Source organism: Watersipora subatra, chromosome 2, assembly GCF_963576615.1.
Source record: "Watersipora subatra chromosome 2, tzWatSuba1.1, whole genome shotgun sequence".
Lineage (NCBI taxonomy): Eukaryota > Metazoa > Bryozoa > Gymnolaemata > Cheilostomatida > Watersiporidae > Watersipora > Watersipora subatra.
In genome coordinates, this window is record NC_088709.1 from 37,100,191 (window position 1) to 37,116,632 (window position 16,442).

General features: G+C 36.3%; 1 protein-coding gene across 1 annotated transcript; it reads right to left on the minus strand.

Moving 5' to 3' along the window:
- Positions 1 to 4,660: 4,660 nt before the first annotated feature.
- Positions 4,661 to 11,189, minus strand: LOC137387108 (kinesin-like protein KIF21B). Its single transcript, XM_068073408.1, has 6 exons — positions 11,081 to 11,189; positions 10,834 to 10,997; positions 9,041 to 9,205; positions 6,946 to 7,246; positions 6,181 to 6,380; positions 4,661 to 5,124 (listed from the first exon to the last, which is right to left on the minus strand). The coding sequence occupies exons 2-6, from the start codon at positions 10,926 to 10,928 to the stop codon at positions 5,070 to 5,072; spliced, it is 816 nt and encodes a 271-aa protein (XP_067929509.1). The 5' UTR covers positions 10,929 to 10,997; positions 11,081 to 11,189; the 3' UTR covers positions 4,661 to 5,069.
- Between the last annotated feature and the right edge of the window lie 5,253 nt (positions 11,190 to 16,442).

Here is a 16,442-nt window from a genome sequence, read left to right on the forward strand (position 1 = left end):
CCACTTCTGAAATAAAAGACGTGCGGTTGATTTTGCCCCCAAGTGAACAATAGTCTAGAGACACCTCATTTAATGCTCTAACATAGAATTCAATTCTTTTTTAAAAATTACAGATAAATAATTTATAGATAGGCTAACTTTCAATATTATTTGCGTTCAACAAAGTTTACATAAGTTGGTAAAGCACAATGTTCAAATACTATTTGACTAAGAAAAATGTAACTAGCAGTTGTGACAGAGCTAAAACATAAGTTAATCATGTAAAATGTATCAAATAGTTTGTAGCTCTGAAAGTTTCAAGTTAATTACAAAAGATACATGATCGCTACGTTTTTTGTGGCGTTAAGAAGAAAAGCAACAAATGACAGCCACTGACTTACATTTAAAAAATGTGTCAAAATGTGTAAGAGTTGAGGCTGTTGTGGCTAGACACACGAAATAACGCGTCACATTGACAAATAAATGGACGAGTGCGAATTAGCCTTTACCAGGCGAAGGCCATGACATTCTTGTTAGATTTTTTATTATCATTAGTTGTTATTATTAGCGTTTTTAAGGAAATTTTGTTGTGTAAGTTTTACTGTTGGTTTTGAGAGAGAATAAATTGATTGGTTAAAAAAGGTCAGACTTTACAGAATCCAGCTAGTTTTTTCTGCCTTAACAACAACAACTTAAAAGCATACTATATAAAACATGTAATATAATTATTAGGTTAACAAAACTGTGTTTTGCCAAATAAACAACGACATTGATTCAAATTGTCTTTGTAATTTATTCAAATATCCATTCGCATCTTACTGACACTTAACAATGACTGAACAATGCGTGCAGAGTTATTGAAATTAATAATAAATGCCTGTTCAATAAATCAATAAAGGTCAGTATTACCTGAGGTATTGAAGAAACGGAATTGTTATCCATTTCAGTAGGAAGTGTTTGCACAGAACTATCACCACTAGTGCCACTGCTATACCGTTCTAGATCTCCGCAGGCAGAAAAAGTAGGTTAAGGCCGGTCATACGGAGCAAGTTAAGGCCTGTCATACAGAGTAAGTTAAGGCCTGTCATACAGAGTAAGTTAAGGGCTGTCATACAGAGTAAGTTAAAGCCTGTCATACGGAGCAAGTTAAGGGCTGTCGTACAGAGTAAGTTAAGGCCTGTCATACAGAGTAAGTTAAGGCCTGTCATACAGAGTAAGTTAAAGCCTGTCATACGGAGTAAGTTAAGGCCTGTCATACGGAGCAAGTTAAGGGCTGTCATACAGAGTAAGTTAAAGCCTGTCATACAGAGTAAGTTAAAGCCTGTCATACAGAGTAAGTTAAGGCCGGTCATACAGAGTGAGTTAAAGCCTGTCATACAGAGTAAGTTAAAGCCTGTCATACAGAGTAAGTTAAAGCCTGTCATACAGAGTAAGTTAAGGCCGGTCATACAGAGTGAGTTAAAGCCTGTCATACAGAGTGAGTTAAGGCCTGTCATACAGAGTGAGTTAAGGCCTGTCATACAGAGAGCTAAAAGCTACTAAAACTGATAGTAGCTATTTACTATAAATACTATTTACTGTGTGTGTGAACTTGTAGCTGTTATAGATAGATTTGCTGGAGCTCACCCTATAAAATTTTACTTGCATTCACAAACATGAATTAATGCAATGTCCGTAGTCATGTATTTTAATAGTCATTTTATTGCACTAATGCTTTAAAAAAATTTCGAAAAAGATTAAATGTCCAGTAAACTGATGCAAGTAGAAACAATCACATTAACTATTTGCAACTGTAATTACATCGCCAAGCTACTTCATTCTTTTTGCTGAAATACGATGATCTTAAACATTCCAAGTAGATAAGGAGGTCAGGCTGACAAAGTTGCTCATGCTCACCGCATTGCTGGAGTTTCAGCCGTGTCAGTAAGTTCAACATCACTGTTCCCAGAGGAATCGGAGAGAATATCGGCAGAAGATCTATCTACAGCGTTCTCTACTGCACTGTCTGTGATGGCGCAGCAGCCTACGCCTGTTTCTCCAAGATGGTTCCTATCCATTGAATGCCTGCTCGCTACAGTGCATATAAATATTTATCAGTATCTGCAGAATTAAGCCGTTCTATAAACTTTAAAGTCCAATTATACTGTAGAGTATATTATTGAAGTTTCCAAGGCATTGAAACCCAGAAAGAACGCAAAAGAAACTCTACTTTAAAATATTCTACTGCCCCAATATGATGTTTCCTCTCCATGCTGTTATTACATTGACAATAAATGAATATGTATTCTGTGCTGTAATATCTACGGACAAAATGAAGTAACTTATTAGCTTCCACTTCTTATTTCATTATAATTTATTATTAACACAGAATTCAAATAAACACCTAACTTTACCCGATAATAAGTAACATAAAACTCAAGTAAGCACCAAACTACCACATAATAATTAACATAACACTCAAGTAAACACCAAACTCTACCAGATAATCATTAACATAACATTCAAGTAAACACCACACTACCAGATAACAATTAACATAACATTCAAGTAAACACCAAACTCTACCAGATAATAATTAACACACCTTTCAAGTAGACAAAAACCTGCCAGATTACTTTGCTTACCATCATAAGGAATGATTGTCGGTTTAAACATCAATGTACCACAGATGTGGTCATGTGGCGTTCGACCAATTAATTGACAGCTAACAGTCAGCCTGGAACAAACAGGAAAGCAGTTCATCAAATGACTTACCACGATATCACCTGAAGACTCAATGTACTACAGATGGTGAAAAGATGGCCTAGGAAAGGTTGCTCTCGTAAACCTTTACTAACCTTTGTCTGTTTGCTAACGAATCAAAAGGGATTCTCTAGTTGCCTGGTGAATGGAATTCATACACTGAATGCAATTCAAATATTTAACTACAATTGTGGTTATCTGAACGGACAAACTATAAGTCCGACTGCTCATCAACTGTACCGCCAACATGACATGAGATGAACTGTACTAGCTTTACGCTACAACTAGCATATTTGGATGTTGCTCCTTCTTTTCATGACTGAGAAGACTTGAAAGTCAACGTGTAATAACCCCACACGATGCTAGAAACTAGTTATGCTTGCATCAATGATCAGTAAAGATCTCCTGGAAGTCTCTTGTAAGTAAAAAAATCAGCCATACAGATGACTGGCTTGCTCTGGTCTACACATCAGGATAAGATCCTTGAGGCAGTAATTTTGAATAGTGACTAACATTCTATGTAGATTACCAAGATACTATTCATGTGTTCCAATTAATAGCCGAATTTGTACCATTTGACAATTTATACCATGTGCGCTTTCGTGCTATATCATGTACATAATGCTATATCATGTATATAATGCTATGCATTATATTATAACCAGTGTAAACCAGAGTTTTTCAGTTTAGTAAAAACTAGTGGATAGTCATTTTAGGAAAGCAGATGGCTTGCAAGTCTGGAGGCAAAAAAGAAAACACAAGAATATTGAATGAAAAATTCCGGTTCTCTCTTTTATGATGAGCATCACAGACATTGAAAAGAAACGCATATTCAGCCTTTATGCATATTCTGTTTCAAAAATTAAATCCTTCCGCTATAAAAAAAATTATACAAGACACTCTCTGACCAAAACTGATGCCGGTAAGGATGATGCCGATAGATTTCTCAGGACAATTGCAGTAAATTGTTTAACAAGTTCACAGAAGCATTGTTTTAATATAATAATTTGGTAGAACATTGTGTACTCCAGCCATGTTACATACTAGTTGTATTCAATTTGGCAGGCATTTTTAGTGAACCTACTACTGCCATAAACTAATTTCTTGCTGAACCAACATTGGATAGCCCACCTGCTCCATCATCGAATCAGTTATTGGAAAATCACTGCAACTTTAGAAGCAGGTTAGAGAGATGGATAATGGCGTTCCCTTAATAATAACCTTTAACTCAAAGTTCTTTAGATGAGAAGTCATTGAGAAACATATTAGTTTTCTCAAACTGACCAACTGGAAAAAAAGGGAATACTATAACATGCTCCACCCACACAGTACCAACTCATTATCAATGTTTAACTGTAGAGTAAGTAAGCAAGTATCACAGAGGGCTTCAAAGACCACATGGTAGACTACATTATGAGGTTTTTTATTACTTCGCAATACTACCTTCAGAACTGTTATCTTGCAATACTACCTTAATAACTGTTACTTTGCAATACTACCTTCATAACTGTTACTTTACAATGCTACCTTCATAACTGTTACATTGCAATGCAACCTTCATCACTGTTACTTCGCAATACTACCATCATAACTGTTACTTTGCAATACTACCTTCAGAACTGTTACTTTGCAATGCTACCTTCATAACTGTTACTTCGCAATACTACCTTCAGGACTGTTACTTTGCCTTTAAAAGTATCATTTTGATGTGTTTCCTTCCTTAAGGTGAATTATCATATCTATAAATGCATGCTTTTATTGGACCGAGGATGCAAACGCATGCAGCTCAACAATGAAACACTCAACTATTGATGTTATTGTATAGTTTTAATAAAATTAGACTAGCTGTGAGCCAATGTTGTTATGATAAACATATGTAGGTACCTTACAAAATTAGAGCAAAGTAAAAGGATTCGTGTTGATACATATGACAGCTCCATTACTCTTAAAGTTAATTTATTTGTGAGATAATTTCAACGAACAAGATTGAATACAATAAAGCCTATTGCACCAAAAATAAATGCGCATTTCGAAAATCTACGGCCAGTTTAAACAGACAAAGTGTTTAAAAGGTTAAAATAAATATCGACGAGAAGAGAAGAATAATTGCATCGATGGATATGATGTAACATCATGATGATCTTTGACAAGAAAGAGTTTATAGTCGGATGTGTACTAGGAATATAGACACACGCAAAGTACATGGGTCAAACAATTTGAACATTGATTTAAAAAAGGAATGTATAAGATAATTTTCCTGCATAGTCATCAACCGAAAAGAAAACAAAAATAGCTACATAAATACAGACAAGAAATATGAGAATATGGAGAATGAATCTGCGCTTTGGCTATGAACTGTATAGTTTATGTGGGTCCATCCACCAGATCCTTATCGTGCAATCACTGAAAGAGCATGAACCATGTCTGTTATACATGCTAAATCGTGGCGCATGAAAAGTTCTTGGACAAAGAACAAGATATGTTGGTACAACCAACCAAAGTTATCAACTTCTCCATTTGGCATATTTACACAATTCACACAATGATGCTATTGAATAACTATAAAAGAAACTGTCAGCCCAATATATTGCATTTATTTAAGATTTTGTTTGACGTATCAACAACGTTGGATGCTTAAGGAGTTCTAGTCGCGTTAAAAATATCAATAGGTTTTGCTCCCAATTGACAAAGTAGCATCGCAATCATTTGACCGCTATACAATTTGTAAAACGTCACTTTTGAGGCATCTGTATTGCCACACCGATCGACTAGGTAAGTAGTCACACAGTCAGTACAAAAATCATTAGTATTGCTTAAGCGAACGGTTCTCAGTAAATCAGGCAACAAGACGCTATGCGACTACTTGTGCTTACTCATGATTTATCATTAAAAATGGGTATAAGATTTTGTGATTATACTCGAATACATACAGTAATCAGTGAATTAATTGGATTTAAGGAAAAGCCAGTAAATCTATACTATTTGGCTAATTGGCCAAGTGTCTCATTAGAACACATGGCTGACAGACGTAACATTAAATTTACAATAAGCTTACTTAATTTGTATATTGAACAATTACCTACCTCTGGTGACAGTAAGTACTATATACTAGTTAGTAGATATAGTGAACAGTTACCTACCTCTGGTGACAGTAAGTACTATATACTAGCTAGTAGATATAGTGAACAATTACCTACCTCTGGTGACAGTAAGTACTATATACTAGTTAGTAGATATAGTGAACAGTTACCTACCTCTGGTGACAGTAAGTACTATATACTAGCTAGTAGATATAGTGAACAATTACCTACCTTTGGTGACGGTAAGTACTATTTACTAGCTAGTAGATATACTGAAAAGTATCCTGCCTCTAATGGCAGTAAGTACGATATACTAGCTAGTAGATATATTGAACAATTACCTACCTCTAGTGACAGTAAGTACTATATACTACTTTACCTAGAGGCAGTAAAGAGATTGCTGCGGTTGGTAGCCATAGAGTTGACGGCTAATGAATGAGCACGCACTTCATCTAGCTGCTGGCAAGTCTCGTTTGACCGAATCTTCACAGTACCAGAGCGACAGCAGCTTAGCAATATGTCATTATCTGGTAGCATGCACATGTCGGTGATCCAGTCCTTATGGGCGCCATTAACTGACTGAAAACAATGCAAGTTGAGGAATGAGGAACCAGGAGTTTGTTTGAAATTGACATTCAACTTAAGCGGAAAGGAGCGGCGTGAACAGCATTAAAGATGGTAAAGATTAAACACTGGCAAATCAACTTGTCCCTTTTGAATGAGTCAACAATGCAATCCTGCAATATGAAACTTTTAATCATAAACGAGTCTCTGTATTGTAACAAACCTACAAGACATTTGCAAATATTGGTGAGAGACACAGCATAATGTCTTGCGTATGACAGGTTGATCTGGTGAGACTGAACCAGATGGGCTCAACAATGCAGCAATGACTAGGTCTGACATATTTTATATTGACTCTGATCTCTAGGCCATCAAGTAGGATCACAATTGGATTGAGTGATTACCAGGAAAACCGATATACTGATATCAATCATTCACTCCATCTCAAATATTACTTCTAATAAAAAATATTTATTACAAAGTGGTGATCTTGATTGGTGACCATTACCGGAAATAACTATCACCTTTATTTTGCTATTAAATAGAGCAACACCTGGTATTGTAAAAACACCAATTTTACCTGTGGTTGAGAAGAGGGTTCACTGAGGTTCCATTTTTTGATACACATATCCCGAGAACCACTAAAAAGGATGTCCTGACGATGCGCGAGACATTGAACACCATCATAGTGAGGAGGGTCCATAGTAAATTTGGCCTGAAATGGATAATTTGAAATTTGTTCATTGGAAATATCAAATCCCTTAATTAGATGATCCTTGGAGCCAGTTAAGAGTTGTTCTTTCCCTCTTGAGTCGTTGTATAAACTAAGGCAAATAATCGGTGCTTGGTGGCCGCTAGCAACCTGTCCGACTGCCGATAGCCTGTAAACGTACAATATTTTACAGATCACCAGCCTTCACAGATTAAATGAATATAGCAATTAGTCATCAAAAAGGTGCAGAAGCTAAATTGCTAGATTTAGTTGTAAGTGCTGTTAACAATATATATATGGTTAAATGATGTTGTGCATGCAAGCGGACAACCAATGAAAAATAACTGTCAGTTGCAAAATGCCACACAGGGTAGATCAAATACACATTAGGAGTGACCCTTGGACTTATACAAAGAAAAAAGATTAGGGTTGTGCGCATAAACCACTGATAGAAGAAAGGTTATAGTTGTGTACATAAACAACCTATAGAAGAAAGGTTATAGTTGTGTACATAAACCACCTATAGATGAATGGTTATAGATGTGTACATAAACCAACTATGGAAGGTTATAGTTGTGTACATAAATCACCTATAGAAGAGAGTTACAACTGTGGTGGATTTTCTAAGATTCATACACCAACCTCTAATAATAGTAAGTACTATATACTAGCTAGTAGATATATGGATAAGTATCCTACCTCTAATGGCAGAAAGTACAATATACTAGCTTGTAGATATATGGAGAAGTACACTACTTCTAATGGCAGTAAGTACAATATACTAGCTAGTAGATATATGGAGAAATATCCTACCTCTAATGACAGTAAGTACAATATACTAGCTAGTAAATATATCGAGAAGTATCCTACCTCTAATGACAGTAAGTACAATATACTAGCTAGTAGATATATCGAGAAGTATCCTACCTCTAATGACAGTAAGTACAATATACTAGCTAGTAGATATATCGAGAAGTATCCTACCTCTAATGACAGTAAGTACAATATACTAGCTAGTAGATATATCGAGAAGTATCCTACCTCTAATGACAGTAAGTACAATATACTAACTAGTAGATATATCGAGAAGTATCCCACCTCTAATGACAGTAAGTACAATATACTAGCTAGTAGATATATCGAGAAGTATCCTACCTCTAATGACAGTAAGTACAATATACTAGCTAGTAGATATATCGAGAAGTATCCCACCTTGGATGTGCTATAAAAAACTTTTCATATTTTTTATTATTTTACCTATCTATAATTTTGCTTGTTACATTTGCATTAGACCCTTGCCATACGAAATCAATTTGTTCCGGTGTTGGCATCGTAACATAAAAATGTCGTATAGAGGGGTGTAGAAGCCCATCATGATTATTTAATACAAACACCCCTTGGTGAAAATCATCAAACTTTTATATTTTCGTACTGACAGATTGATCTGGTGAGACTGAACCAGATAGGCCCAACAATGCAGCAATGACTAGGTCTGACGTATTTTATAACGACTCTGATCTCTAGGCCATCAAGTGGGATCACGATTGGATTGAGTAATTACCAGGAAAAACTGAAATACTGAAATCGATCATTCACTCCATCTCAAATTTTATGTGATGTACAACACTAAAAATTAATGACAAAATATTATGTTAACCTTGGTAACTACAGTTACTAATACTAATATTTTTAAAGTGCTTTTAACAGAAATAGCTGTCAATGAGAGTGTGTGCCTCAGAATTCTCTAATTTTCGTAATCTTCAATTTTTTTAACTGGAAAATTCTCAAACTATAATATACACAAATATTTACAAGGAAATTGAAGACAAGCCGGCATCCAAACTAAATCCATCATTATCAGAGGGATTCTTAGCAACAACATTACATTTATGGACAACATACAAACTAACAAATGTAGATTTTTATTCTAGGGATCGTAACTGAAAAAAACGCATCAACTTACGTATTGAGGTCCCAGAGCCGAACGGTGGTTCCAGTAGTTGTGTATAGTTTATGTCCATCTCTGCTGACTTGGATATCAAATATCTGCTGCTCTCCCTGTTGGAGAATACCCTGACTGCTCGACGCTGGCTCCACAAGGATACTGTCATGCACTAGACCAGAGGAACTGCAACATAAGATATAAAACCTCACATTGTGTCCATCTCTGTTGGCACAGTATTCATTATAATAGGAACCAACCGTTATGATAGGAACTAACGGTTATGATAGGAACTAACCGTTATGATAGAAACTAACCGGTTTGATTGGAACTAACCGTGAGAATAGGAACTAACTGTTATGATAGGAACTAACCGTTACGATAGGAACTAACCGTTACGATGGGAACTAACCGTTACGATAGGAACTAACCGTTACGATTGGAACTAACCGTTACGATTGGAACTAACCTTTACGATGGGAACTAACCGTTACGATAGGAACTAACAGTTATTATAGGAACTACCCATTATGATAGGAACTAACCGTAAGGATAAGAACTAACCGTTATGATAGAAACTAACCATTACGATAGGAACTAACCGTTATGATAAGAACTAACCGTAAGGATAGGAACTAACCATTACGATAGGAACTAACCGTTACGATAGGAACTAACCATTACGATAGCAACTAAACGTTATGATAGGAACTAACCGTAAGGATAGGAACTAACCGTTATGATAGGCACTAAACATTATGATAGGAACTAACCGTTATGATAAGAACTAACCGTAAGGATAGGAACTAACCGTTATGGTAAGAACTAACTGTTATAGTAAAAACTAACAGTTATTATAGGAACTAACCGTTACGATAGGAACTAATCAATACGATAAGAACTAGCCGTTACGATAGGAACTAACCGTTACGATAGGAACTAACCAATACGATAAGAACTAGCCGTTACGATAGGAACTAACCGTAACGATAAGAACTAACCGTTACGATAGGAACTAACCATTACGATAGCGACTAAACGTTATGATAGGAACTAACCGTAACGATAGGAACTAACCGTTATGATAGGAACTAACCGTAAGGATAGGAACTAAACGTAAGGATAGGAATTAACCGTTTTGATAGGAACTAACCGTAAGGATACGAACTAACCGTTATCATAAGAACTAACCGCAAGAATAGGAACTAACCGTTACGATAGGAACTAACCGTTATGATAGGAACTAACGGTTATGATAGGAACTAACCGTTTTGATAGGAACTAACCGTAAGAATAGGAACCAACCATTACGATAGGAACTAACCGTTATGATAAGAACTAACCGCAAGGATAGAAACTATCCGTAAGGATAGAAACCAACCGTTACGATAGGAACTAACCAATACGATAAGAACTAGCCGTTACGATAGGAACTAACCGTTACGATAGGAACTAACCGTTACGATAGGAACTAACCGTTACGATAGCAACTAAACGTTATGATAGGAACTAACTGTAACGATAGGAACTAACCGTTATGATAGGCACTAACCATAAGGATAGGAACTAACCGTTTGGATAGGAATTAACCGTTTTGATAGGAACTAACCGTAAGGATTGGAACTAACCGTTATCATAAGAACTAACCGTAAGGATAGGAACTAACGGTTACGATAGGAACTAACCGTTATGATAGGAACTAACTGTAATATCTTATGTTGGACAGTTTGACTGTATGTGTGGTAGAGAAGGTAACAAGTAGCCATATAAATGTAATTGCATCTGAAAGCAAGTATGAGTCGAGCTAGGCTTACCTGAGCACTGTTATACATGGCCCACATTTTGACAAATGAATTGGAGACAGTGTAGACAAGCCAGTTGACCTCGCAATATCGAACTTTGGAGACATAGTTAGGGTGGCCACCAAGACACAAAACTTCTGAACCAATTGACATGTCCCACACTTTGCACGTCAAGTCTGCGAGACAAAAGGAAACGCAGGTCAATTATGAGGTATTAGAATATGTTAGTGCGTTAGATTAGAGTCAAGTTGACACTTACCTTTACTGCCAGAAACCAAAAGATTGTCGGCGGCACATATAGATAGTACAGCCTTTGTGTGACCAACTGCCTTCTTTACACATATGAGACTCTGGTTGGAATTTGTCACCTGCAAGAGACCCACCAAAATGAAAACATGTAAATTTAAGTAACAATGTTGCTGAGCTTCTAGTAACAACATCGCTATTACAATTTGATAAGGTTACACATACATAGCTCTTAGACAGAAACCAATCATACCTCCTATAAATGATCTACTGCAGGTATAAAGATGACTCGAAAATATCTTCACCCCAATGTTCTATTAGTGAAATTTTTTACGTCAATCGTTTTAAAGGCTTATGGGGAATAAAAATTATGCTTTCAACATATAATTATTTTACTTGCATATCGTGTAGTTAGTCTAATGCTAATTTAATGCTCTCTAGCCATTTTAATATATCAAAGAGTGCATCGCTTAGCCTAGAAAAACTAACATTAAAATCGTAACGATTCCTAAAATTATTATTTTCTTGTAAAGAAGAGGTGCTGCAGTCCGTGGTTTGGTGTGCTACTAGAACACCAAAGGCAAAAAGTGGGGCTAGTTGGAAGAGTAGCGATTTGCCAACTCATAGCAATCAAAATAGAGGCTCATGAAGCAACGCGCTACAATAGGAGTACTTTGGAGCAGCATCGCTCAATATTATCGTCATAAATAAACCTCTCCAAGTCGTTATACAATGGGACTACTATGGACTACGAATGCCTATTGTTTGCTCATCTGGCTAATCACTCGTGTTGTTTGAAAAGCAAACATTTGTAAGCACTTGCCTAGTTACAAGTTACTCCTAGGATGCCATGGCTAGTATCACCTCTCTAGTCAAGATACACAAGGTCATAAGGTCAATTGCCCAACTAGTTGCCTAGATTGTGTATAGATTGTGTGTAGACAAGTGTACCAGACACATGATGTAGCGAGGTTGTTTACAATACATTGTCGCATGGTAAAAATCATAGACTACAGAAAACGTATTGTAAGGCCATTCAAAAGGTTTACGCATTGGGCTTTTATCTAAGAGCTGATAACGCCAAAATTGAGTTGGCCCCTTCAAAGCAGTGAAACGCATCTGTTATAACAAACCACTCTGCGATTTGGTGCGCACTCTTTGTTAATTCTTGCTATTTGAGACTAACAACACTAATTCTAGCCTGAGTTTCTAATTTCTAAGAGATGCAATATTCCTATTTAGTCCAATGTGAGCCGAATAGTATATCTTTAGGGGAATGGCATTAGGGCAACTGTTTGTTCAGTCTGAGACTTTTTGCAGCAGTACTCAGTCAGCAATGCTCTAGAAACACGCGACTGTTCATCATCGTGATTTTGAAATGTTTTTTCCATGCTCGGTTAATATTTGTTTTTGAATGATTTTAATGATGTTGGAGGTATCACAGTAAGTTAGTATTAGGCTGTATAGACTCACATACATGCAAATCCAGCTCATAATTTGTTAGTCAACACATGAAGACAATTACGTAAGTAGTTCAACGGGTTAAACTTGAAAACTTGGGCCTCATTACTTTGTCACAGCTGCTGACGGTGCCAAAGCTCTGCGCCTTTTTATTTTGTGTGCCGCCAGTTTGTGTGTTGGTGAGCCTAATGATTACATTAGTACTGTCAGAGTCCTGGAGTGGCTGGCGTCTCCTGCTCAGCGATGGCGAGGATGGGGGTGTCAACCGCACGTCTTTTATTTCAGAAGTGGTCAACTGTGATTTATCTCTGCTGAAATTAAAATAGCAGAATAAAATTCAGCCTGCAGAGCAAGAGAATCATTATAGCTCATAGTGCGAAATGGAATATTTAAATTTGGAGAGACACTTTCATGAACTTTTTTATACTAAAATTTAAGCCTATACCAGTTACAGAATTGTCACCCTTTTATTAACACACTTCTTTGTTTAAGTGAAATCTCTCCTGACAGCTCTGCCAGGTCTTCTTGAAGATGGTCAGACTATACAAGAATTAGAAATGATAAAAACCAGCTGATTATATCAAGTCCTGATGAGCATATGAAGGTTTTAGCAATGCTTTCGACCAGTATTCATATGGGTAGAATAGCACCAGTGTATATACGTATATGGGTAGAATAGTTACCAGTGTATATACGTATATGGGTAGAATAGTACCGGTATCTATACGTATATGGGTAGAATTGTACCGGTATCTATATGGGTGCTATTCTACCTAGTATAGATACTGGGTAGAATAGTATCTATATGGGTAATCTTGGCCTTGACCTTTAAACGGTTGCATCAACCAAGGGTGATCAACTGATCAAGGCGGCAAAAGAAATTAACTGAAAGCAGCTGTCATATATGTTATAGCAGTTGTTATATATGTTATAGCAATTGTTATATATGTTATAGCAGTTGTTATATATGTTATAGCAGCTGTTATAAATGTTATAGCAGCTGTTATATATGTTATATCAGCTGTTATATATGTCAAAATATGATGCTAGTAAGCGATCAATGAAAGTAATCTAGACTTGCGCACTACGCTTACTGCTTCTAGCGAGCTGCTCTTCCTTGTGTTAGTCTAGCAAAACATTATCGAATTAATTGTTACATGATATACCTTACCCGCCTTAGCTTATTATGGCGTAGACTTATTATGGCAATAACTTACTTAACAAGTTGTATACCATTACTGTTAACAAACTGTAGATTTCACCTTAGTTGGTGGTCTTTAATACTTCTGAAAAACTCAGATTTTGCCCCCAAGTGAACGATAGTCTAGAGACACCTCATTTAATACTCTAACATAGAATTCAATTCTTTTTTAAAAATTACAGATAAATAATTTATAGATAGGCTAACTTTCAATATTATTTGCGTTCAACAAAGTTTACATAAGTTGGTAAAGCACAATGTTCAAATACTATTTGACTAAGAAAAATGTAACTAGCAGTTGTGACAGAGCTAAAACATAAGTTAATCATGTAAAATGTATCAAATAGTTTGTAGCTCTGAAAGTTTCAAGTTAATTACAAAAGATACATGAACGCTACGTTTTTTGTGGCGTTAAGAAGAAAAGCAACAAATGACAGCCACTGACTTACATTTAAAAAATGTGTCAAAATGTGTAAGAGTTGAGGCTGTTGTGGCTAGACACACGAAATAACGCGTCACATTGACAAATAAATGGACGAGTGCGAATTAGCCTTTACCAGGCGAAGGCCATGACATTCTTGTTAGATTTTTTATTATCATTAGTTGTTATTATTAGCGTTTTTAAGGAAATTTTGTTGTGTAAGTTTTACTGTTGGTTTTGAGAGAGAATAAATTGATTGGTTAAAAAAGGTCAGACTTTACAGAATCCAGCTAGTTTTTTTCTGCCTTAACAACAACAACTTAAAAGCATACTATATAAAACATGTAATATAATTATTAGGTTAACAAAACTGTGTTTTGCCAAATAAACAACGACATTGATTCAAATTGTCTTTGTAATTTATTCAAATATCCATTCGCATCTTACTGACACTTAACAATGATTGAACAATGCGTGCAGAGTTATTGAAATTAATAATAAATGCCTGTTCAATAAATCAATAAAGGTCAGTATTACCTGAGGTATTGAAGAAACGGAATTGTTATCCATTTCAGTAGGAAGTGTTTGCACAGAACTATCACCACTAGTGCCACTGCTATACCGTTCTAGATCTCCGCAGGCAGAAAAAGTAGGTTAAGGCTGGTCATACGGAGCAAGTTAAGGCCTGTCATACAGAGTAAGTTAAGGCCTGTCATACAGAGTAAGTTAAAGGCTGTCATACAGAGTAAGTTAAAGCCTGTCATACGGAGCAAGTTAAGAGCTGTCATACAGAGTAAGTTAAGGCCTGTCATACAGAGTAAGTTAAGGCCTGTCATACAGAGTAAGTTAAAGCCTGTCATACGGAGTAAGTTAAGGCCTGTCATACGGAGCGAGTTAAAGCCTGTCATATGGAGTAAGTTAAGGCCTGTCATACGGAGCAAGTTAAGGGCTGTCATACAGAGTAAGTTATAGCCTGTCATACAGAGTAAGTTAAAGCCTGTCATACAGAGTAAGTTAAGGCCTGTCATACAGAGTGAGTTAAAGCCTGTCATACAGAGTGAGTTAAAGCCTGTCATACAGAGTAAGTTAAGGCCTGTCATACAGAGTGAGTTAAGGCCTGTCATACAGAGTAAGTTAAGGCCTGTCATACAGAGTAAGTTAAAGCCTGTCATACAGAGTGAGTTAAGGCCTGTCATACAGAGTGAGTTAAAGCCTGTCATACAGAGTAAGTTAAGGCCTGTCATACAGAGTGAGTTAAAGCCTGTCATACAGAGTGAGTTAAGGCCTGTCATACAGAGTAAGTTAAAGCCTGTCATACAGAGTAAGTTAAAGCCTGTCATACAGAGTAAGTTAAGGCCTGTCATACAGAGTGAGTTAAGGCCTGTCATACAGAGTAAGTTAAGGCCTATCATACAGAGTAAGTTAAAGCCTGTCATACAGAGTGAGTTAAGGCCTGTCATACAGAGTAAGTTAAAGCCTGTCATACGGAGCAAGTTAAAGCCTGTCATACGGAGTAAGTTAAAGCCTGTCATACAGAGTAAGTTAAAGCCTGTCATACAGAGTAAGTTAAGGCCTGTCATACAGAGTGAGTTAAGGCCTGTCATACAGAGTGAGTTAAGGCCTGTCATACAGAGAGCTAAAAGCTACTAAAACTGATAGTAGCTATTTACTATAAATACTATTTACTGTGTATGTGAACTTGTAGCTGTCATTGATAGATTTGCTGGAGCTCACCCTATAAAATTTTACTTGCATTCACAAACATGAATTAATGCAATGTCCGTAGTCATGTATTTTAATAGTCATTTTATTGCACTAGTGCTTTAAAAAAATTTCGAAAAAGATTAAATGTCCAGTAAACTGATGCAAATAGAAACAATCACATTAACCTTAACACAAGAGAAGATCTTAACACAAGAGAAGGTACCATAGCTTATAACTACAGGTAGATCTTAACACAAGAGAAGGTAACACATCTTATAACTACAGGTAGATCTTAACACAAGAGAAGGTACCACAGCTTATAACTACAGGTAGATCTTAACACAAGAGAAGGTGAACCACAGCTTATAACTACAGGTAGATTTTAACACAAGAGAAGGTAACACAGCTTATAACTACAGGTAGATCTTAACACAAGAGAAGGTACCACAGCTTATAACTACAGGTAGATCTTAACACAAGAGAAGGTAACACAGCTTATAACTACAACCATCTGCAAGACATTTCACATTCTCTTTGATAATCCTTAACACCATGGTAGTAAACGTAGAGTGTTTAGAATATTTGGCC